This window comes from Megascapheus bottae, chromosome X (genome assembly GCF_031878675.1).
Source record: "Megascapheus bottae isolate mThoBot1 chromosome X, mThoBot2.hap1, whole genome shotgun sequence".
Taxonomy (NCBI): Eukaryota; Metazoa; Chordata; class Mammalia; order Rodentia; family Geomyidae; genus Megascapheus; species Megascapheus bottae.
In genome coordinates, this window is record NC_143547.1 from 33,875,265 (window position 1) to 33,901,247 (window position 25,983).

The window sequence follows — 25,983 nt, forward strand, 5'->3', positions numbered from 1 at the left end:
CACAATATCTAAGGTCTAAATTCAGGTATTAGTTAAACAAGTTTCATATCAATATGCAATCAGTTTTTCTTCTGAACTACAAGCTATGTTGGCTTAAATATTCCACAGATTTGGGTTACACTTTTAATAAAGTAATTATAAAGGCCTCAACACATCATTCTAATGAAACTGAGTTTAACTCATTACATTGTGTACACTGACAAATTAATCAAAGCTCCCTAGTTACCAAGGGTTTGTTGCACATGTGCTCCAACAAGAGCTGTACTTTCAGAGCACATTATATATTTCCAGGGAAAATGAATAATGTTAGCCAATCCTAATCTCCAATCAATTATCAGCAATAAGTCAAATCCCTTTCTAGCATGTTATTTGTTCACCTTCTTTGTATTTGACTATGCAGGATGCACATCCCTTTTCCCCAGCAAACATTCTTTCCTAGGATTTACCTGGAATATTGAGAAAGCTTCCATCTTTCTTCAGTCTTACATATCTAATATGGTATACTTTAGGCTTGGGTTTCTCCTCAGGAACTTGCTGAGCCTAGGAGTGTGAGCACATGAAGATTAATTAGTAACATAAACAACAAATATGTCATTTATGTATATCATGCATATATGCATTGTATATATCAGATATGTAATATGAACAAAGTTCATAAACAATTTGAAAACGTTTTCAATATAAGCATATATATGTGGCCATAGATATTCATATATATACATATATATATATATATAATCATAGGAATTTTACTCTTCTCCCAGACAGGTTTTCCAAATAGAAGGTCACAGGGACAAAAGGTTTTTGCAGGTATTTTCATCTCCAATAAGATCAGTGAGTGTCTACTACTGCACAAAGTTATGAAAATACACTCATATGACATATTCCTGGTAAAAGAAATATAATCCTCCAGGCTCACTAGAATCAAATGCTATTCACTAGCATTTCACTTCTGCACTTTCATATCTGCATCTATTCTAGTACAATCTAAATATCAATACCTGTGACACAATTCCTGCAGTGCTAAGATACCCACAGCCTCAGCATGGGTTTGTTCATAAGGTACAGCTCCACGTTCCTGCCCTCTGCCTTTAGGTTTCTTTTCCTTATCCATTTTTCACACTCTGAAACATGACACTGACATTAGGAAAATGCATCTGATATACAACAATATTTGACTACTCCTGTGGTAAAAGGATGCCTTATAAATTTTATACATGCTTGAGGTATATTAACAATATGTCATAGAGCAATTGCAAACATGTATAATTTCCAATCAAAATATATATCATCATCATTTAAGTCAAGAATGCCAAGCAAGTACCTCTATGGGCCCTGCTCTCTATTCCTGTGTCCATGGAAGATTCCATCACCTATACTTTGGCCATTAGAGACATCCCATTCCCAGATCAGTTAAGGCTAACTGCTGGTCTCTTTCATATTACTCCTTCCTCCTCCACCCCACTGCAGCCAACTGACAGCACAAAGGACTCCGAAACAGGAACCTTAGCTCTTAGCCTCCGTATTAGCTACCATTGCATCTGGGAACCATCTTGTCCTGTATTTATTATGCTCAAGTCATTGGAGAGAAGTTTATTCACAGAGCAGGTCGACCCTACCTATCATGGCCCCACTTCTTACTTTGTCTTGCTGCTGAACAGATTCTGCAGAGCCAGAGTTGCCACCATGTAGTTTCTCCTCTGCCCACCCTGCACCCACTTCATAAGCATGGTAGAATCCATCATCTGTGTTTATCCAACACAGGCACTCCTCTCTGAGGATCACGGAAGGCCTACAGCATCATCTTCAAAGTTCATCTCTCATCTTCCTCCTTTCTCCCAGTCCTCCACATAGTCACCAGAGTATACACTGTCCTAAAGTATAATCATTGCACAAACTGCCTCCCAAGTATCTACCACAGTATTGAACCACTGACATCTTCTTTTCACTCCTTACCTAACAGGAAGGAAACCAGTTGATTCACCAAGCAGTGGGAAGCAACCTTCCCAATGCCTGCTTGGATTTCCAGCTGATTAGATACCTCAGAATCAGGACTGACTCAGTAGATGAATGGAACAAGAAAATGTTGTGTATATGTGTAATGGAATTCTATGCTTCCATCAGAAAGAAAGGTGTCATCACACTCGTAGGGAAATTTAAATATTAGGGAAAATCACATCAAGTTAAGTAATCCAGAACCAGAGAAATATACTCTATGCCTTCTTTGATTTGTAATAATTAATATATGTCTATGACTGTCCTAACTTGAAAGCCATGTACAAATGATCATATAAGATGAGGTTAAGCAAAATGAAATGCAAGATAGGAAACAAGTGTTTTATCTTCATGGTTGTTTTTAACAGGCTATGTGAAGTTATTTTTTTTCTTACTATTTTTTCCTTACGGTTTATTCCTTATTGTCACTGTATTTGATTTTGGTACCTTGTATAATGAATACGCATTTTTTTCTATTAGGGAAAGGAAGGGGAACAACAAAATGGTGAGACAAAGGACAAAGGATGAGCTAATGCAAAGCCATACTTCCAAGACACGATGCTGAAATGAAGTTTACTACTGTCAGAGTTAAATATCGGGGGAGAGAAAGTGAGAGAAAAACATGGGAGAAGATAAAAATATTCCACAAGAAATGTGTTCACTAGCATATATCTGTAATGCCTCTGTATATTACATTGGGAATAAAAAAACTATAAAACAAAAAAGGAAATCCCCCTACAACTATCAAAGTGAAAGATTCAAACAGTACGAGAGAGATGACTCAATATTTGGGTACACAAAGATATGGAAAGGGTCTTGAAGATATAAACATAACAACATAAACATCAAAATCTATGATGGGCTATATACCCTATGGACATAATGTTTTATTATATATATTAATATGTATCTAAGACAAACCCTTAGCTTAATTTTAATTATGTTCTAAAATCTATGTCCCAGTGATTGTACGTATATAGAGATTCCCTACTTGAATACTTGTTTGGTAAACATGGCATTGAATTATGATGTTAAAACAATGTTAATAAATTCTTTAATAAAAAAGTGAAGCATAAACAAAATAAAATTACCAGATATTAGGGCCCTTGGAAAAACTCTTTAAAGAAAGGAAATTTGGGGGGGGGGATCATGTTGGTTATATTTTCAAAACAGTGAAGTTATGAACTATCAGATCCTAAAGTATGAGAAATTGAGGAAGGAAATTTTTTCCAAATAGCATACAATACAATAAAATAGTGTGTGAAACAAGAATAAAGGAATGCATGTTTATAAGCAAAAAAAGGAAAACGGAAAAAAATGTGCCAAAAAGAGAAAAGGGAAAATGTGCAAGGCGTTATTGTCGAAGTAGCTGTTTTGATTCAAATATATATTTTTGAAGGAGAAAGTAAAAATATAAAAAGAGTTGAGTAACAATTTATAGTGATACTTATTAACATGTAAAAATTTTGGCACTTATATAATATTTACACATGACATTTTAATTCTAGATACAAAAAGTAAAAAACAAAACAGTAAGTAGACTTGAGAGGTAACATACATGAAACAATTTTCTCTTAAAATGCAATGAGAAGTTTTGAAGACACTCATATTAACCACTATCAAATAATTCTCATCTTTACATTTAAAATGACTAGAGATCATTATTTCCTTATCTTGTATTTTATAAAGCAATGTATTAAGCATTTCTCTTGTAGTAGCATTCAAAAATTATATAAAATCAAATTTCACACGTGGGAAATTCGCAATAGCTTTTTGGGGACCACTTGCCATACCACTAAAACTCCAGCGTTCACATAAATTATTAAAAAAAAATAAGAATAAATTTTGCCAGGCACCTTCCTCCTTGCTTACTCTGACCCCACCACGAAGCGCAGGGGAGACTCCACAGTCTATCCTGTGGACACCCCCAGTGCCTATGTGTGTGGACTGCGAGGGCTAAGGGCTTCTCCTGCCCTTACTGGTTGGTGTCCCCGCCCACCACGTCGTCCTTACTCCCCAGAGGACTCAGAACAAGGTCCTTCCGCTGTGAGCACGAATTTCCATCATTATTACTGCTCATGAGAGAAGAGAATTCAAACAGGTTGGAGCGGCCTCTCCACCCTGGCACTAACGAGGGTTGAACATATCCCTCCACGTCCAGATCCCCACGCATTTTCCTCCCCAAGCTCAAGTCCCATCCAATGTTCAAGGCCAATATCCTGTGACCATCAGAGATCTCTGCAGTCCAACGTTCAATGAGCGCCTCCTACACACCCCAAAGCCGCAACCCCCTCCACTCCTCCCTCCCGTCCCTTGTGGACACCTCATCATAGCATGGCAACAACACCAGATCCTTTCATCCTCAGCCCGCCAAGGAGCTGCTGTAGCAGGCGGAGCCTCCGGCCTCCATCTTCCATGACTGCAGAAGTGGATTCACAGAGCAGTGGACCCTCCCCGTCCACCCGGTCCCCAGGGCCGCTGACCAGGTCCAGCCCGTCCCCGTGGAGCAGGTGTCCTCCCCCCTCCTGTCCACCCCCTCGCACTGCCCACCCCACGACCTCCTCACTTTGTCCAGGCCGCGCCACCACCACAAAGGCCATAAGACAGTGCCACCTATGGAGGACAGGACGGCCACCTCGAGGCTCTTCCACTGGCTAGACCAAGGACCACACACCACATGCAACCGAAGGCCTTTTCCCCATCCCCAACAAATAGTGGGATTCACATTTAGAATGCCACGAGGACTGCTCTGTGGCCTTACCAGAACCTTTAGCTCAAACTTAAGAACAGAGAACGTGTGCATGAGCTCCTCTGCCTGCAGCTGGAAACAAGACTCGCTCAAGTGCATGCGCAGTAAGAACTTCCAGGGTGGGCTGGGCCCAGAGCTTGCACATCCGCAGTGTGGAAAAGACCATGGCTGGCATAGAAAGCCATAATTTAACATGATGTCTAGTAATGGCCCCGCCCACTCAGGCAATCGCCATTGGTCTTTAAACATATTTTCTCTCTACGAGCGGAATAGACTATTCGGGATACCAAAATATTGAAGATAGATGTTTACAGTGCTTTTCTCTGCTCCCATCTCAGTTTTCCTGTATTTGTAGGACATTCAGAAAGTACACCCAGCTTGAAACTGTGGACAAATACGTCTCAAACAATCCCAATGACAAAAAAGATTTTATTTTGGCCAGTCCTGGGCTTGAGCTCAGGGTCTGAGCACTGTCCTTGGACTTTCTCAAGGCTAGAGCTCTACCACTTGAGCCTTAGCACCTTTTCTGGCTTTTTCTACATATGTGGTACCAAGGAATTGAACCCGGGTCTTCGTGCATGCTAGGCAAGCACGTTAACCACTAGGCCAAACTCCTGGCCCACAAAAAAGATTTTTTAAATGTTACTTTTGCTGGATCCTGTGGTTCCAACTTATAATCCTGGGTATTCAGGAGCTGAGATCTGAAGATTGCTGTACAGAGCCAGATGGCCAGGGATGTCAGTAAGACTCTAAAATCAAGCAAAATACCCAGAAAAAGCCATAAGTGGTGCTATGACTCAATTGGTAGAGTGCTGTCCTTGAGCACAAAATGCTCAGGAATAAGGCCAACGCACTGAATGCAAGCCCTAGGACAGGCAAAAAATATTATATAAATACACACATGTACAATATGTAGAAGAATATTACTCCAGGGGGCCATGAGTTTGGTCTAGTGATGGAGTGCTTGCCTAGCCTGCATGAAGACCTGATTTCGATTCCTAAGTACCACATACATAGAAAAAAAGCGGTAACTGATGCTGTGACTCAAATGTTAGAGCTCTAGCCTTTAGAAAGCTCAAGGACAGTGCCCAGGCCCTGAGTTCAAGCCTCAGGACTGGCAAAAAAAGATAAAGAAGTGTATTACTCCAATACTCCTTTTTTCTGTCTTTCCTTCTGGCTTTCCTGTCATTCAGGGTAGGACTTAACCCACTCCTCGGAAATAAAGACATTCATTGCTGATGGATTTCATATTTCTTTGATTCCATTTACAGTATGTTAAAATCTGGGATTTTCCTCCATAATAGAGCAATAGGGATGCAGTATGATTACTGGAACCTCATCTTCACCTTTTTTTTTTCCCAGAGCTGAGAGCAGAACTCAGGTCCTTGCATTTGCCAGGCAAGGGCTCTTCCACTGAGCTAAATCGCCAACCCTTCATCTTCACATTTTGTATTCTGATCCTGAACTTCATTTTTAATGGGATTGTTTGTCTTTAGTGTTTTCCTTTGAGATGTCTCACCTTTACTGCTATCATTATATGCCAATTACTTTTGACTATTTCTAGATGAAAATTCAGGTAATCCTTATACTGGTGAGGTCGATCAGAAGAGAAAGGGACAGCTCTCTCTAGAAGTCAAGGACAAAGATTAAGCAATTGTTACACATAATAAAATTGTACTATATAAATGCTGTGAGAATTGTGAACTCTACTTAAGTTTGTATTATGAGGGCATTTTCAATGGTTTCTGGAAATGATTAAAGCTATCAAGACAGGCCTGCTCTTTATGGCTGGATATGTTTGATGGAAAATTCCTATACACTGGCTTTTAAAAATAACTAGATGATTTTATTGGTTCATATTCTTCTACCTCATAGGTATATATAATTCCATGAATTAAACCTAAAATCATTTATTTGGGTCATTTCACTTGTTTTCTTTGTATGTGTTAGCTATTATGCATAGGAAGTTATGTGGAATAAACATACTATACAAACATATTGGAGTTTACCAAAGGGCTTACAACAGCAAATTATCACTGGTATAAATGGAATTTTTGAAACACTATAGAACCACTTTTAGAACAACTGAATAAAAATTAATAGCAACATATAAATTTCTATATTGAAAATTCTCTCAAACCCTGTGAGTCACAGCTGTATGCATTAGACAACTGCTGACCTGTTGCCTGCTCGGATGACAACTAATGACATTAAGGTCTCTATGGTAACTAAAGGTTCCCTGTGTTAAGAGAAATGGATCTGCAGAAAGGGTTGGTGACAGCAGTAGTTAGACCAATGCACTACACAGGCAACCACAGTTACCCTGATCTGCTGCCCTAAGCACTTGAGACAAGGCCTCTCTTGGTTTGCTTTAGTGGCTTCAAATCAGTGTTTCTCCAGTGATTCTGATCCACTCCTCCACACAACCCCCATTCTATTCTAGTCATAAGTATGCTGGCATAGTGGAGGGTGTAATTATGGCCAGTGATGGGCCCGGGAGTTTGGCCTACTGGTAGAGTGTTTGCCTAGCATGTGTGAAGACCCAGGCTCAATTCCTCGGTACCCCACATACATAGCAAAAACCTGGAAGTGGTGCTGAGGCTCAAGTGGTAGAGTGCTAGCCTTGAGAAAGTCCAAGGACAGTGCTCAAGCCCTGAGCCCAAGCCCAGGACTAGCAAAAAAAATTATGGCCATTGAATAGGTGAGGAAACTAAGGCAATGAGGAACTGGGCCTTTAGCTGCCCAACACATACCTTATCAGGGATAGATTTGAAGCTATTTATCACACACTCATACACCCTACAGATATATCAAGATTTTCTTCTGCCCCTTCTCTGAAGCACTATCTTGTAATATGTTTCCTAGACAAGGAAGAATGGCCCAACTCACATCAACAAGGGACTTTACACACAGTAATGGGGGCTGAGGAGAGCTTATGTTGAGATGCACATGGATTTTGGCTTATGTTTCTTGGGATACATGGTCTTGTCTTTTTTTTTTTAATTTATTGATATTATGGAAGTGATATACAGATTTGTTACATTTACCCGAGTGAGGTAATGTGTACATTTCCTTTCATACAGTGTCATCTCTTCCCTCATTCTCTCCCATTCCCTCCTTTCCATCTCCACCCTTGGGTTGTATAGTTAACTTTCATCAACATCCAGTGTGCTCCATGGCTGTGCTTTTTCACACTTTTTCCTCAAGTTCTAGTCCTTCCCTCCACCCTTCTGAAAATATACATTAATAAATCATGTATATGGTAAAGAATATATAATCATTAGAAAAAGAAAAACCTTAGTGTTTTCTTTCCATATCTGAGGAGTTCCTTTCATTATCTATATGTGTTATTTTATATAAATGTGAAGAAGCACTTGGGCAGTGTACCTTCATGATTCTCTCCCATGGCTAGCATCTTTGATGAAACTGTATTTAGAATCCTGTGTAATTTGTCATATCCCAGTATGTTTTAGATCTAACTTCTGCATATCAGAGAGAACATGTGCTCTTTGTCTCTCAGATCTTGGCTTACCTCACTTATCAAAATTTGGTCCAGTTCCATCTATTTTACTGAAAATGACATTAATTATTGTGTAAAATTCCACTTTGGATCCACTCATGGATTGTGGGACTTCTTGGCTTTTTCCATATCTTGGCTATTTTGAATAGGGTGGCAATGAGCATGGGTGTGCAGGTGTCCTTATCATATCCTGGTTCATGATGCTTAGGGTAGACGGCTAGGAGTAGTAAGGCTGGGTCTTAGGGAAAGTCCATGCTTAGTGTTTTTGAGAAACCTTCAGACTGCTTTCCTGCGTGGTAATGCTATTTTGCATTCCCACCAGAAAGGCAGTATGATTTCTTTTTTTCCACATACCTGCCAGCATTTGTTGTTGTTTGAATTCAAACTGTTGGTAATTAACTGCTATGAAATGGAATTTCAGAGTTGTTGTGATTTGCATTTCCTTTATGGCCAACGATGATGAGTATTGCCTTGTGTTTCTTTGCCGTTCTTATCTCTCCTAAGAAGTTTCTCCCTAGCTCCCTTGCCCAAGTAGTGATTTATTAAGTTTAGGAGGGGTTAGTTTCTTGAACTCCTTGTATATATTTAACATTAGGCGTTTGTCTGATATACTGCTGCTAAAAATATTTTCAGAATTGATTGGCGGTCTTTCTAGTTTAGAAACTGTCTTTGGCTATGTAGAAACTTTTATTGGTGGGTCATGGTGCTTGACTCGGCCTGGGTACTGTCCCTGAGCTCTTCAACCTAAGGCTACCACCCTACCCTTGATCCAAACCGCACTTCCCATTTTCTAGAGGGGAGCTGGAAACAAGAGTCTCAGTTCCTTTTGTGCCTTGGCTGGCTTTGATTGAACCTTGATCCTCAGATCTCAGCCTCCTGAGTAGCTAGGATTATAGGCATGAGCCACTGAGCTTCAGCTTATGTAGAAACTTTTTATTTTGTTGTAGTACCACTTGTGAAATTTCTACTATCTGTTCTGTACATGGTTCTCTAAGAAATTTCTGCTTCTACCAATAGTTTCTTTCTCTTATAGTATTTTCAGGTCTGACATCAAATGACATTAGTTCTCACAGTGTTAATTTTTGTCTTTTAATGAGGTGTGTAGTATTTCAATTTGTATCTCCCTATCTTTTGGGGAGTCCTGGATCTTTATTATTTATTCTTTATAAACTTGAAATTGTTTTTGTATATCCCCTTTTAATTTATTGGCCAATTCTGTTATCATTTCTTTAATGGCTCTTCTTCATCTTTTCTTCAATGTCACTGAGTCCTTCCCTATATGGTTAATGCATTTGGATTTTGTTTGTCTTGATTGGTGATGAGTCTGGTAATCTTTCTTTGTGATTTACACATTTGAGTTCATGGATTTCCAGGGCCTTGGCCTGCTCCTGTCTGACAGATGTTGGTCTGCATTTGTTCCAGACTAGCTAACTGTGTAAATTAGCCAGAAAGCTCTCTATGTGTTAGTGGGCCTAGTCTGGGGTAGTGTCTTGGAGGTCTAGAGTCAGGCAACCAGGATGGGCATGAGCTTTGGAAGGGGCAGACTCCCACAGATGCATGTCTGTGATGTGGATACTCAATGGGTGAATTCTGTCTGATGACACAAAAACCTCACTGTGGGACAACAACCAACATAGAGTCACTGATGCCCTAAATAGAAAAGACACTGCCTTATCAAGATCCTCACTCATGTACCAGAGACCTCACTCCTGTACCAGATTCTCCCTCTTCCTCTCCCTCTCCCTCTTTCTCTCCCTCTTCCTCTCTCTCATATCCTGTGGCTTGAGTTCGGGGCCTGGATGCTGTCCCAAAGCATCTTCTTGCTCAAGGACAGCACTCTACCACTTGAGACACATCGCCACTTTCAGATTTTTCTGAGTACTTTTCTTGGAGGTAAGAGTCACATGGACTTTCCTGCTTTGAACCATGATTCTCAGATCCCAGCCTCCTAAGTAGCTAGACTTTGGGGCATGAGCCACCACTACCCAGGTAGAACAATAAAATACCAGTGGAAATGGTTGTTCAATTATTTTTAAATATCAATGTAAAGGTGGCTCGCACTCCTGATTCTAGTTTTCAGGAAATGGAGTGAGGACTTTTGACTTAAGTTGTAGAGCACCAGACAGTAGCAATACCGCCACACACACACACACACACACACACACACACACACACACACACACACACACACACACACACACACACACTAGGCTCAACATCCCTGGCCATAATGTAAATACAAGTCAAAACAGAATTGATCCTGGCACCAGTGATTAACTCCTGTAATACTAGATATACAAGAGAATAAGATCTTTGCATAAGGGTCAAAGTCATCCCAGAGGGGAAAGTTTATGAGACTTTTTTATTCCAGTTAACTGCCAAAATGCTTGAAGTAGAGCTCTGAATCAAGTATTCATACAAAACAAAACAAACCTGCACTGAAATTTCATTTTACTCCAATTAGAATAATCATCTTCAAGAATATTAAAAAATGTTTCTAAACATATGTAGGAAAAGGAACCTTTGCACCTTGTGGTTTTCAATGTAAACTATCATGTATATGTATATAAGGATATGTACATAAATATATATGTAAATATACATAAGCACACAAATATATATATATATATAAACTCATATTATCAAGTTTATATGTAACCTGCTATGTGGTGGAGGCTACTAGGCTTACCTGGTGGTGGAGCTGCAAACTCTTTCCTAGCTTTCTCTCACACTTTAATTCTGTTCTGTTCCTCTCTTGTGGTTCTCAGTGTTCTTCCAGTTTGGCTCTTCTGAATAGAGTCTCTCCATTGTTTCCCAGACTCTTCTCCTTCCCTTCAGCATCTGAATGAGAAATCTACTCTCCCCACACCGAAGTCCTCCCCTCTGGCTCTTTCCTTCATCTCATCCATTCCATGTATGACACATTGCTTACCTGTTGGCCAACCTGTCAGTTCCTTGCCCATGGCCCACTCTTCCTCATTTGCTTCCTGAGGCTAGGAGGAGTTGCCTACCATGTTACTGCATTCTCACATCCACGCATAGTCATTGCTGAGTTAGAGTCATTGCTGAGAGAATGCTCAACGAAACCATTTAGAACCTCATGGACCATGACTGTCACCACCATGCAGGAAGTCAATGTCCAAAGGGAATGGAAGGGAAGGAGGAAAGAAAAGAGCAACCAGGACCTTGCTCATGCACCAGGAATGGTAAATGTCTGTCCAAACATAATGACATACACAATATTGCTTAATTCCTCATACAATATTGGGGCCTGACCTCCATCTCTGAGGCCTGATTCTGGCTCAGCGGCAATTAAAGGGCTTTGGCAGGCCTTCACTCCTTGCATACCTCTCTTAAGGCATCTCTGTGTACATGACTTGATTGAGCCCCCCGTGTCTTCATGGGTCTCGCAGCAGCTCAGGTCTCGCTTTCCTGCACCTGTCCTGCCCAGTACCTGAAAGCCTCACCCAGACCCTTAGTGGTAGCACAATGGCCCTCTTCCTATTGGCTAGTTTCCCAGTTTCCACCTTCTCCTACCCCAACAGTATATAACTAATTGTCTGACGCAATAAAGAGAAGAGAACAGCAGATCAGATCAGCAGAGATCAGCAGAGGGATCTGATGCGCTTTCATGGTTAACACTGCTTCTGACTCAGCGTGTTTTTTTCTTCCCCGGTAATTGGGAGAGGGCAGGGTATCGGATACTTACCATCTCCCTCGGCTCCTGGGGGACTACAGGCTGGCCCTGTGTGTCCCTCCCCGTTCCCATGTTGCTGCCTGAGAGAGAAACAACAATACAACACCTTAATAATAACAATACAATTATATTTTGTAAGGTTGTCTACACATAAATCTAAGCATTTTTACTTCCCTCTCAGCAAGTAAACTCATTCTTGAGACTATGCAGGCAATGAACGAGATACATATATTACAGTTTTCCTAAATCCTTTTGACAGATTTCTCCTTATTGAGACATTAAGAAAATAGCAGAAAATGAAATGTCAAGGATGAGACGATAGTACTTTCACTGTATTCCTATTACCCAGGGTGTTTGGTACGGGAGTTTTAACACCTAGGTTTCCAAATGCTAGGCAGATACTGTACAACTTGAACCACATGTCTAGCCATATTTTTCCCTGGTTTTAGAGATAGGGTTTGCCAAATTTCCAGATACACTATCTCTGAGGGAACTATTTGTTAAATCTCTATCATTTAAGAAAAAACTATAAGTTAGGTCCTAGTAGTTCATGTCTATGGCTACTCAGGAGAATGCAATTTAGAGGATAGCATTTCAAGGTTTACTCCAGAAAAAAAAATTTATTACACTCTACCTCAAAATGAATCAGCAAGAACTATCATACTTCTACTTTTCCATTAATAGAGAAGAATATCAGCAAATTATGCTGGCTAGGTGATTACTCTACCACTTCATATACACTATAGTCCTTGTATTCTCACATAGGGTATGGAGCTGAATTTTCTGAGTGACCTTGAACTGTGATCCTCCTAATTCTCCCTTATCAGCAACTGGGGAAACAAGAAAAACCCCAAATGCATGACTGGTTTGGACAATACAGCCTTCCTAAGGCTCTCTCTAAGGTGGTATCAAACCATAATCTTCCTTTCTATGCTACCTGATTAAGGAATCCTGTACCATTTAATCACACAGGCATTAGAAAAGAATATATTAAATATATGTATTCTATTAGTTATTTGTCAGACATATTATGTCAGATGCAATTCAGCATATGTTCCAAAACTCTTTTCTACTTTGGGAAATTATACCAGCAAAATGAGCAGTAACATCACTGTTAAATATAGAGAATTCCAGTATGACCATGGACAGAGAAAGAAAAAAATTCCATTGTCTTTTGTTTATTAAAAATTGTAAAGTAAATTAAATTTTTTTTGAAATTTCAAAAAAATGTAAAGTAGTAAATTCAGGAAAACAAAGGATAAAGGCTAATGTTGATAGGAGCAGGAACAAAGTGCTATTTTGAAAAGGTGCACTAGCGGCACTAGGTTGATCCAAAAACAGGAAGGAAATCAGACATCATATATGAAGTAGGAAATATAAAATATTCAAAATGCATCTTCAAAAGTTTGATTTACATAGACACAGAAATAAAAATGTTTCCAAAGGTAGTCTGTAATAACATTAAACTATAGAAATAATGCTCATAATATGTTACGAAAATTTGTTGCCCCAAATAGTCAAATTTTATGTTAACTATATCTGGCAGAGGAGCTTGGTGAGAACTTGAATTCAATTACTGCTTTGATTTCTCTTCATCTATAAGAAAACACAGCATTTTGTGATTTTTTTATTAGTAGAACTTCACTGAGAAAATGTTAAATGTGCACAAACAAAATGGACATTGTGCTTTCTAGGACAAGAAACCTATAGTAGACCTATAGACTAATGTGCACCAAGTCCCTGGGGAAAATGTAAGGTGGATTTTCATTCCTGTTCATGATATCATGAAATAAAACACTCTTCTGAGTTATATTAGGAAATGTAAGACACTCTTCAAATTGAGGAAAGATGAAGTGGACTGATCTGAGGTGAATTTTTAGTACAGAGGTAGTACAGAGTGTGATTATATAGATATTTAATCATGAAATAGCTGGAAATAAACATTTTCACAAGAATTATACTGATATTTTACATAAAATACCAGAGACTTAAGAGACATAAATATATGAGACATAAGAATATCATGACAACTATAATTACATAAATGAATATATAATAGCAATTGTACCATGATTTTATTTCTAATATAGAGAAATAGAAAAATATTTCTTTATTTTTGCTAGTACTGGGCTTGAGTCCAGGGCCTGAGCACTGTCCTTGGGTTTTCTCAAGGCTAAAGCTCTACCACTTGAACCACAGCACAACTTCTGGCTTTTTTTAAATGTATGTAGTACCAAGGAACTGAACCTGGGTCTTCGTGCATGCTAGGCAAGCACTCTGTCACTAGGCTAATCTCCTGGCCCACGAAATAGAAAATATTTCTATGGGCACTTTAGTATTTGTGTAGTTACTTTAAACAGGATAATGATTGGTCATCATTTTCATTCAAATTCCTTGTTTATTAAAGAAGATTTTCTCTTCATAGTCATAAAATCAACCCAATATATAACCAGAAGACTTTATTCCAAGGAGTTCTGAAAATGTAAACCAGACTTTTTTTGTGTGTGAACCATGGGGCTTGAACTCTGGCCTGGACCCTGTCCCTGAGCTCTTCAGCTCAAGGCTACTGCCCTACCCTTGAGCCAAGCCCCACTATCCATTTTCTAGATGTTAATTAGATATGAGTCCCAGGTCCTTTTGTACCTGGGCTGGCTTTGAACCTTAATCCTCAGATCTCAGCCTCCTGCATACCTAGGATTACAGGCATGAGCTACCGCTCCTGGCTAAACTAGACATTTTTGCTTGTTTTCTGTTGGTTGTGGGGATTGAACTCTGGGCCTGGCCACTGTCCTTGAGTTTTTCAGCTCAAGGCCAGTGCTGTACAACTTGAGCCAGAGTGCCACTTCTGGGTTTTTGCTGGTTAGTTGGAAGTGACAGTCTCATGGAGTTTTATGCTCAGGCTGGCTTTGAACCAGGATCCTCAGATCTCAGCCTCCTGAGTAGCTATGATTACATGCATGAGTCACTGGTACTAAGCTAAACCAGCCTATTTTATTAATGTATATTTGCGAAATACAGCCCATTTCAAAAGTCTATAAAATAATTTTAAAAAATACAAACCAATTGTTTTCACCACCCTCAGTTTAATTTGCGCTTGGCTAAATTTGTATCAACTTCAAGCAGTCCAAGGCAGGCATTTCAACTCTGAACAACCTTTGAAAGAAGCTACATATGTGGCTTCAGATATGAAAATAACAATGATATCCATACATGAATAAAAGAACAATGTGGTGGCAGGTAGAAATGGCTTGATTCACTTTCATGGTGATATAAATGCTTCCCCTGGCACTAAAAAGGCCTGGAGATTCTTTAAACTCTGTTCCTGCACATCAGCATGTTGTCTGAACTTACCCACAGATATTTTAGGAGCCAGTTCCTCCTTCTGAACCTTAAACACATTGGGCCCTGAGAAGGAAAGCATTTGTTATTTTAAGTCTCAAGTCATGAGTCACAAATACAAAATAAGAATATTTCTCACCCAAGACAAAGAAATAAAAGCCTGTTTGTTACTGTGGTAATAAATGTCATGAATAAAAATTCCTGAAGTTCATATCAAAAGTTCTCTGCCGGGGCCGGGAGTTTGGCCTACTGGTAGAGTGCTTGTCTAGCATGCAGGAAGACACAGGTTCGATTCCTCGGTACCACATACATAGAAAAAAGCTGGAAGTGGTGCTGAGGCTCAAGTGGTAGAGCTCTAGCCTTGAGAAAGTCCAAGGACAGTGCTCAGGCCCTGAGCTCAAGCCCAGGACTGGCAAAAAATTTCTCTGCCAAAGCTGGTTCAACATACGCAAGTCAAGTAATATAATTCAACATATCAACAGGGCACGGACAAAAATCACATGATTATCTGAATAGATGCAGAAAAGGCAATTGACAAGATCCAAAACCCCTTTATGCTGAAAGCTCTGGAGAAACTAGGAATCCATGAAACATTCCTCAGTATAATAAAGGCTGTGTATGACAAACCAACAGCTAACATTATACTTAATGGTAAAAAGCTAAAGCAATCCCCTCTAAAATCAGGAATGAGACAAGGATGCCCATTCTCTCCACTCCTCTTTAACATAGTACCAGAATTCCTAGCCAGAGCAAGAAGTCAAGAAGCAAGCATAAAGGGGATCCAAATAGGGAAAGAGGAAGGGAAACTTTCCCTCTTTGCAGAATATTCTGTATTTAAAGAACTCAATAGACTCCACTTCCAAGTTGCTTGAACTGATTCAAAAGCTTGGCAAGTAACAGGATAAAAACTTAACCCTCAAAAATTAACAGCATTCCTATATGCCAAAAATAAGAGGAACGAGGCAAGAATCAGGAAAGCAACTCCTTTTGCAATAGCCTCAAAGAAAATAAAGTACTTAGGAATTAACCTAACTAAGAATGTAAAGAACCTTTTTGATGAAAACTTTAAAAACCTGAAAAAGGAAATTAAAGCAGAACTGAGGAAATGGAAAAACGTCCCATGCTCCTGGATTGGAAGAATTAACCTCGTGAAAATGACAATCTTGCCAAGGGCTAGCTACAAATTCAATATAATACCCATCAATATCCCATTGTCATTCTTTAAAGAAATAGAGGTAATCCAAAATGTCATATGGAAAAATAAAAGACCCCATAGAGCAAAAACAATTCTCAGCAGAAACAACAGTGCAGGAGGAATTTTAATACCCAACTTTGGACTCTATTACAGAGCTATAGTAACTAAAACAGCTTGGTAATGACACGAGAACAGGCCTCAGGACCAATGGAATAAAACTGAAGACCCAGAAATCAACCCACAGACCTATGGCCACCACATCTTTGATAAGGGAACAAAAAAAAATAGAATGGATGAAAGACAGCCTCTTCAACAAGTGGTGCTGGCAGAAATGGTTAAGCACCTGCAGAAAACTAATGTTGGATCCTTCTTTGTCACCCTGCACCAGGATTAACTCCAAATGGATCAAAGACCTCGAGGTGAAAGGAGATACACTGAAAACTTTACAAGAAAGAATCAGAGATACACTAGGTCTCCTTGGCACAGGGCAAAACTTTTTAATAAGGACCCAGAAACACAACAAATCAAAGAAAGTCTGGATAAGTGGGACTGCTTTAAACTGCAGAGCTTCTGTATGGCAAAGGACATAGCAAGAAAATTAACCAGAAAGTCCACAGAGTGGTAGAAGATCTTCACTAACCATAATACGGACAAAGGCCTCATATCTAAAATATATCATCAGCTAAAAAATTGAATCACTCCCAAACTAATCTCCAAAGAAACAACCATCCAATTAAAAGATGGGCCAAAGACTTAAAGAGAGTCTTCTCTGAAGAAGAAATAAGAACAGCCTATAGACACATGAAGAAATGCTCCACAAATCTGGCCATAAAAGAAATGCAAATCAAACAACTCTAAGATTCCACCTCACTTCAGTTAGAATGGCCAGGATCAAGAAATCTAATAACAACAGATGCTAGAGGGGATGTGGCCAGGAGGGATCACTACTACACTGTTGGTGGGAGTGCAAACTCGTTCAACCACTATGGAAAGCAGTATGGCAGTGCCTCAAAAGACTAAACATAGAGCTCCTCTATGACCTAGAAATTCTACTTCTTAGCATTTACCCATATGTCCAGAAACAAGGACACAATAAATCCATTAGCACAATGATATTCATTGTAGGACTATTTACCATAGCAAAGATATGGAACCAACCCAGATACCCCTCAGTTGATGAGTGGAGCAACAAGATGTGGTATTTAAACACAATGGAATTCTATGCTGCTGTCAGAAATAACGACATCTCCCCATTGTAAGGAAATGCAAAGACTTAGAAAAAAATCATATTAAGTGAAGTAAGCCAGACTCAAAGGAACATAGGCCCAATGGTTTCCCTCGGTTTTCATAATCAGTAGAAACCTTGGGCTCTCCTAGCAGAGATTTACAATAGAGCAAAACCTAGATACATAAGGCCATATAGTGTGACGCTAAATGAAAGGACCTCTAGGATATAGAAACAAAGGCCATATAATGAGTGATTGTTGTCCTTAATGTACTATGTTATCTCTCATCTCTTTTGCTGTCGCTTGGTTATCCCATATTGTTATAGCAGTTTTCCTTGTTATCTGATATATTGTATATATGTTTATCTGGTTATTTGAAATAGGATAGGGAAGGGGGGAAACAAGACGAGGGGCAGGGGTGGGGGGAGGGAAATGGGGACCAAGACATTAGAAAGGGTATCAATATTTGTGAAATAATGCACCTTCTATCTGGTGAATATAATTAATGTAACCCTTCTATTAATTACAATAAAAGTTATAAAAAATATTCTGTGCCAGGAATGAAATACAGTTCAGTTGTAAAATCAGCACCTTCTCTCTTTCCCCAGACTTTCTTCAAATTCCTTAGGTGAATAGTTTGGTCTTCACTGCCATTTGATTTTTTTTATGCCTAGCATATTTATTACCATATTTTATGCCTTCAGAGTACAGTTAGAGGATGAAAGGTGTAAGAAATAGGGACCAATTTATGAGTGGGTTTCAGAACTAGACTGAGAAACATTCATGTGTCATCAAATAACAGAGCTTTTGAAAAACTAAAGACCTCGTCCATGTTGAAGAAAAACCAGTGTTCATTATGAGTAAATGCAATGCAGCATTCCCACACTGACTCTTGTTCAAATAAAGTTCCTATATAGCAAATTGTCAAGTAGCAAAATACCTACAGAGAATATATCCTTAATCATTAGAATTTTTCATTGTTAGGTTAATTAGCCAAGTAAGTATATCAAAGGATCACATATGTAAAATTTTATTTTAATAATCAGCTTTAAGCACAAACTAATAAAAAAATATATATGTATATGTAGAGAGAAGAGTAAGGAGTCAGTGGGAAAGAAGTAGGTAAGAATCTAAGAATTTTAAACCTGGCATGGTGTGTATACATTTATTTGTTTATTTGAAATAGGAAATGGAAGGGGGAAAACAAGATGATTGGGAAGGGGTAGGGGGAGGGAAATAGGGGCAAAAACATGAGAAGTGGTATCAATGTTTAAGAAATAATGCACCTACTATCTGGAGAACATTACCGTAACCCCTCTATACATTACAATAAAAAAGATTCTAAGAATTATTAAAAACTGATTAAGATAATATAATAAATGCCAGGGTGTTTTATCTTCCTGAAAACTAAAACAAAAATTCTACTATATCAATATCAAAAGTAAAAATATACCAAATAGTTCTAAAGAATACTGCTTCTTTCATACACAATACTTACAATATTTCTTACACAACACTTAAAATATTTGGCTCCAGATTTTATGTTTATTTTCCGGTGTTATGGAATCTCTGTGTGTTAAAGGACAACATGAGAATAAACTGCATTGCATTGTCATTCACTGTATGGTATGCGTTGTGAGAATTAACTAGATGACATGTGAAGTCTGAATACTGGGGAAGATTCCAGAAATATTCCAGGGATATTTTAGCTATTCCAGGGTTATAATTAAGAATCTGGGAACCTGTTGCATCTCTGATACTGCCTGGCATGATGAAAGTGAACTCTGTGTTGTAAAAATAAAGTTGTATTTTGATCTAAAGTTGCTACATTCAGCTTCCCATGAAAAAGTCCAATGAACATGAAAAACAGGAAAAATAACAAAAATTAATTTTAACATGAGGAGAAAAAGAAAGATATAAAGAAATTAATGGATGTTATGATCTAGATACTCTAGAAAACTTTTCACCAGGGCTTTATGCATGTTTTATGCATGCCTGGTGGCACAAAAATGTTTTCTTTCAAATACTGTACATTGAAAACCTGGTAAGTTTAGCTTGATTACCTTTAGGTTTCTTTAAATCTGAAGATATTTTCCTTATAAATGACACTAAGGTACATGCATACAATGGAGTTCTACAAAGCCTCCAGACAGGATAAAACAGTGGCATTCATTGGGAAGTGAATGGAACTAGAGCAAATCATTTTGAGGGAGATAAGCCAAGGCCAAAGCTAAAAAAGCTGCATGGTCTCCTTGATATGTGGATAGTAGATCCAAATAATACAAGAGTGATGACTGAATACTCAGCTATTCCAGGTCATTGACATGAATTTGGAAATATAAGTATATCAATATAGACATGTAGGTCTATGATGGAACATATATTATACAGAGAGATTCTATTATATAGATTGATAAGTATCTATTAGCATACAAAGATTCAGCTTAATTTCAATTACATTCTTAAATTTATGTGCCAATTATTTCATATAGAAATTTTTTCTTGAATACTTGACTGTGGAATATGAGAATTTAAATATGATGTAAAAACTCAGTTTTATTTTTTTTTAAAGTCCTGATTTTTTTTAAAAAAAGTCAACACTAAGACTATATGGAAACTTCCCTATTGATCAATTCTTTTGCTGCAAAGAGTAGCTTTCCCTCATATCCTATCTACTCAGAAGGCTGAGGTAGGGAGCATCACGATTCCCAACCACTTAAGTAAAAAGTTCATGGGATACCTTCTCAACCAACAAAAATCTGGCCAGAATAGTATGGGGCTGACTCCTACTTACATGAGGAAAAAAAGGATCCTGTTCTGGGTTCTGCTGAGCAAAAATGCTATATGCTAATGAACTATGACTACATTGAGAATATCTAAAAGGAAGCATGATTCAAGTACATTACTAGCTAACACAAAGGCATGAGTTCAATCTGCTGTACTGAAAAAAGAAAAATACTCAAGTCAATAAACTTTGACTAAATATGGTCATACAAAATCATGAGATGGAGAAGCAATGGAAACCAAATATTGAGCAAAAATTTCAAAGAACCTCTTTATAATGCCCAGTCTACTCCTTGTCATATAGAACTGTTTTATATTACACACCCCTAACATACACACGTTGGGGAAAATCATTACATGCCACTGTTAAATATACATGGTAGGAAGAACAAAAATTTTGGAGTAGGGTACACATCTGTGTCCATCAGTCTGCTGCTTCTTGTTAAGACAGAACAGCTAAGTTCCATAAAGACATTTGTGAAGTGGATTTTACATCAACATGCAACCAGGCTTATCTGAACTGAAGGCTATGTTGGTTTAGAACTCTGAAGATATGGGGATCTCAAAATCTCAGATCAAAACCCACTCAGGCAGAAAAGTCCAAGAGGCTCATCTCCAATTAAACACCAAAAAGGGCAGAAGTGAAGTGGTGGCTCAAGTGGTAGAGCACTAGCCTTGAGCCCAAAAGCTTACAGACAGCACTCAGGCCCTGAATAGCACTGGGATAGGTCTCAAAAAACAAAATAAAATAAATATTTGGGTTATACTTTTAATGCAATTATTATGAAGGCCCTCAAACACCATTCTAATTAAACTAAGGAGCTAAACTAAGTTTAGCTAAACTAAGTTTAGCTCCTTATGTTGTGTACACTGTCAAATTAAAGTTCCCTACTTTCCTCACATTGGATATAGTAGTGCTCCCAGAATTGTGTCTGCAAAACACATGACATACATTTGAAGAAAAGGGAACAATTCATTTGGGTATGAGACTATAAGCGGAATAAAACGTAGTGACAACCACTCTGCAGTCAATTTTCAACAACATTTCAGGACATTTTCTAACTTGTTATTTCCTTTTTCTCCTTGATTTTCTCTATTCAAGATGTATACGCCCTTTTCCCAGAAGACATTCTTTTGGGAATTACCTGGACTCTCACAAGCTCCTCCATCCTCTATCTCCAACTTAGACACAATGCTGGAAAGCTCACCAAATGCATTCACTGGCTGAGTTTTCTCCTCAGTATTTTGCTGAGCCTAGGAGTATTGAGACATACATGGTTAATATCAATGATGGGTATATGTCCTGGATCTAAGCACTTTCTGTCTCACAGATGTGTAATATTCACAAATAACACATGGGTATGGATAATCATATGTAAGTCAAAAACCATCTGGACACTCCGGTGTGTGTGTGTGTGTGTGTGTGTGTGTGTGTGTGTAGGAATGTTATTCTTCTCCCACCCAGGTCACTCCAAATAGTAGGCCCCAAGGTCTTTGAAGGGTTTTCCATCTATGGTAATATCAGGACATGCTAACTGTTGAATAAAGGTACAACAAGAGAGACATTCAACATGTTTCAGGAGAATAGATGAATATATGCATTCAGGTATCACTAGAATATTATCCCCTATGCACATTAGCACTGCATGTATGCATAATTATACCTGCTTGTGTTCAAGATTGCATTTAAGCCTGAATTTCTATGACTAAAATCCAATACTTCTATGATACTCACTGCCTCAGCTCTGGTCTTTCTATTAGGTGCTCTATGACCTTGCGGCCCTCTGTGTCTGCAGTTCCTTCTCTACCCATATTTCACTCTGCAATGTGACATTGATATTAGGAAAATTCACCTCACAGACAGCCATATTTGACTACTCTTGTGATGAAAGGCCTAGTTGTAGATGTTATTTACAATATGTCATAAGGCAACTATAAACTTACATACTTTCCAAAAAGATCATGGGCATATATGGTAAGGCAAATTCATTTCAAATAGGCAAAAAATACCCTTAAATCCAATGGCCAATCATCTTTTGCCTTGTATTACATTCTCTTGCATGAATATGTGGACTATTGAATTTTACCTACAAGTCAATTATTTGTGATATATCCATTGTAGCCTTAAGTGATAAGTTTACCAATGAGGTCTGCTTTGCTATCATGGAGGCATAAAAGCAAACAGCAACAAGCAAGAAGTTTGAAGGTGGAAACACTGCTACTTTGATTACATTCTCTTTACCTAAGCAACTTTGCAACAAAGATGGCTTCTTGGATGGAAGAGAGTGCTTCATTTCTTTGTGTAGTGTCACCCTGTCCAATCCATTGTTTTATTTTGTTTTTCTCCTTGTGTTGGAACTTTCAAGCCACTATTTGCTTGGTTTTGAGATAAGAGTCTGGCTCACATACCTGCCATGTTCCCCTCAAACCATGATCATTCCACTCTCAGCAGCTCTGAGTGCAGCCATCTCCCCAGGTTTTATTATTGCTCAATGCCTAGGGGAGCTGATTCATACTTCAGTGGGAACCTGTACCATCTCCTACCCCACCAATCCTGCCTTGTGTAGAATAGAACCTGAATTTCAGTCATTTTCTTATCATCTGCCCCATTCTACTAGCTACATTGGTAGGCTTTCCTTGTTGCCATCACAGGCACTTCCAGATAGGGCTCCATTACTATCCCCTGCACAACTTCAAAAGCTCTTCCTACCTGTTATTAACCCTGCCAACACCAACTTGTTCTAAGGTGGCCTCAAAGGCCATTTCTTACTCTTATTGAATCCAGTAGTCATGACAGTCCCACTATTTTGGGGCTGGCATTGGTTCAACAGAGGTGCCACACTGTGGGGCTTCCTGAGGGTCTCCATCAACATCCTAAACGTTCTTGTCTCTCCCATGTTCCTCCTGCCTCTCTACTATACCACAGTCACCTGACTCCAATGGACTCAAAATGTGATCCTTCATCATTTCATCTCCCAAATATTCATAACAGTCTTAAACCACTGACATCTATCTTTTTTCAATTCTTACCAAATGGTTGGGTAGTTTATTTCCAGAGTAGTAGGACTTCACCTCTCCATGCATGTTCAAACTCCTGGCTGAAGAGATCCCTCAGGATCACGATTAAAGGGCACTTTTCTCATTGCTTCTCTGACCACAGACCCATGTTCAGGGAGGCCTCCACTGTCTATACTGTGGACAACTGAGACTCCTCTGTGGACTGTGAGAGGTAAAGGATTCTCTATTTCATTAGTCCTTTATCTTCCTATCACACTGAAGGCAGTTTATCATTCTGTGGCCCCAAAATGCCATCCTTCCACACTGACCCTCAGCGTTCTTTGATTACTACTCACTGAGTAGATTCACAGAAAGTGGTACACTGGCTCCATCCCGGCACTGACAAGTACTAACACACCCATCCTCGTCCAGATCCCCACACATTTTCCTCCCCACACTCCCGTCCCCACCAAACATTCAAGGTCCCTGTCCTGTGGACATCACAGATCTGCGCACCCCAACATTCAATGAGCACCTCCTACACACCCCAAAGCCTCATCCCCCCTCCACTCCTCCCTCCACTCCTCCCTCCAGTCCCTTGTGGACGCCTCACCACAGCATGGCGACAACATCAGATCCTTTCATCCTCAGCCCGCCAAGGAGCTGCTGTAGCAGGCGGAGCCTTCGGCCTCCATCTTCCATGACTGCAGAAGTGGATTCACAGAGCAGTGGACCCTCCCCGTCCACCCGGACCCAGTGCCGCTGACCAGGTCCAGCCCGTCCCCGTGGAGCAGGTGTCCTCCCCCCTCCTGTCCACCCCCTCGCACTGCCCACCCCACGACCTCCTCACTTTGTCCAGGCCGCGCCACCACCACAAAGGCCAAGTGACAGTGTCACCTGTGGAGGACAGGACGGCCACCTCGAGGCTCCTCCACCTACAAGGCCATGGACCACAAGCCACACCTGACCGAAGACCTCTGCGCCCCCACCCCCCAGGACTACTCCAAGGCCTTACCTAGACTTTTAGCTCAAAGTTAAGAACACAGAATGAGCACACGGCCCCTCCTCTCCTTGCACAACTAGAAGAGCAATAAGAAAAACTATAAGGAGGGGTTGGGACACAGAGCCAGAATATGCATAATATGGAACACGCCCAGGGGTGGGCATATACCATCATAAATCGTCATAATGCCTAGAAATGGCCACACCCACTGATATAAGCACTCTAGGCCATAAAGGTTTTTTCCTGCCTGCATGCACCTGGGATACCTCCAGATACTCTAAGATCTAAAAGGGACTTCCACAGCATGTTTCTTGTCTCCTACCCTACATTTCTCCCCTTTTTCGGCCATGCAGGAAAAAAAATCACACCCTATAGAGGGATGTGTCTGAGTCTTCAGATCAAAGCTAGAGCTCTGCAACTTGAGCCATAGCACCACTTCTGGTTTTCTAGTGGTTAATTGCAGATAAGATTGTCAAGGACTGTCATGCCCGGACTGGCTTTGAACGGCTCAGATCTCAACGTCCTGAGTAGCTAGACAAGAATGAGCCACTGGTGCTCCACTGATGAAAACATTTTTGAAGTGTTACTTTTGAAGTATCACTCTTATCCTTAGTTCCATCCTTCCTTCTGTCTTTTCTGTCATGCAGGCTTGGATTTCCCCCCACTCCTCTGGAATTTAAGACATTCACTACTTATGGCTTTCACATTACCTTGACTCCAATATCGTATATTAAAGTATGTGATCTACCAGGTCAGAATAGAACAGTATGGTTCCTCATTTTATTCTCTGACATTGGACTTCATTATTAGATGGAATTATTTGATTTTGGTAACTTCATTCGAAATATCTAACCTTTTCCTCTACCAAACTATGCTTATTGATTTTTGTCTATTTGTAGTTAAGGTAAAAAAAATCAAAGTAGGAGCTAATACGCACACTAAGATAGTTTTTGTTACTATGCCAAATCTACTGGATTCAGTCATTTTTATAACATATTCACAGGTATGATTTGGGTCTGTTTCACTATTTTTCCTTTTCAAAATTTCTGAAACATTTTCCTAATGGAAAAATCTTCATACATGTATTTGTAAGGATATTTATGTAACTATATTTGTGTATATATTCATATATGTATGCTTATACATATATGTATATACATATACAGAGAGAGAGAGAGAGAGAGAGAGAGAGAGAGAGAGAGAGAGAGAAGGAGAGATGTTCAATATCTCTGGCCATGAAGGCAAGGCAAGGAAAAACAGAATTGATGTAAGCACCAGTGGTTCACTGCTATAATCCTATATACTCAGGAGGTTGAGATCGGTGTATCCAGGGCCCAAAGTTGTCCCAGACAGGTAAATCTGAGATGTTTTGTTCAATTAACCACCAAAATGCTTAGAGTTTTGGCTCAAGTGGTACAGAAGAAAGTAGCACTGATACTTCATATAATTCTAGTTAGAATAATCATCATCAAAACATA

The 25,983-nt window shown here is 39.3% G+C and overlaps 1 protein-coding gene across 4 annotated transcripts; it reads right to left on the bottom strand.

Annotated features, from left to right (window-relative positions):
• Nucleotides 1-451: 451 nt before the first annotated feature.
• On the bottom strand, nucleotides 452-24,574 carry LOC150040803 (uncharacterized). Of its 4 annotated transcripts, none has more exons than XR_016533822.1 (6): nucleotides 24,518-24,574; nucleotides 21,651-21,759; nucleotides 15,313-15,366; nucleotides 11,974-12,041; nucleotides 1,037-1,124; nucleotides 452-540 (listed from the first exon to the last, which is right to left on the bottom strand). XR_016533822.1 is itself a non-coding variant. In XM_090326513.1 (6 exons), the coding sequence occupies exons 1-5, from the start codon at nucleotides 23,587-23,589 to the stop codon at nucleotides 1,107-1,109; spliced, it is 303 nt and encodes a 100-aa protein (XP_090182639.1). In that variant the 5' UTR covers nucleotides 23,590-23,687; the 3' UTR covers nucleotides 452-540; nucleotides 1,037-1,106. The 4 variants fall into 4 exon arrangements, 2 of the variants coding, with proteins under 2 accessions (XP_090182639.1, XP_090182640.1); XM_090326513.1 differs by lacking the exon at nucleotides 24,518-24,574 and adding an exon at nucleotides 23,536-23,687; XM_090326514.1 differs by lacking the exons at nucleotides 15,313-15,366; nucleotides 24,518-24,574 and adding an exon at nucleotides 23,536-23,687.
• Nucleotides 24,575-25,983: the final 1,409 nt, after the last annotated feature.

Coding starts and splice junctions, on each gene's coding strand:
- LOC150040803 (XM_090326513.1), bottom strand. CDS start 23,589: ATGCATGGAGAGGTGAAGTCCTACTACTCTGGAAATAAACTACCCAAC. Junction 21,760..23,535: donor ATAAACTACCCAACCATTTG/GTAAGAATTGAA, acceptor CAATACTCCTAG/GCTCAGCAAAATACTGAGGA. Junction 12,042..15,312: donor GGCTCCTAAAATATCTGTGG/GTAAGTTCAGAC, acceptor TTTCTCTCTCAG/GCAGCAACATGGGAACGGGG.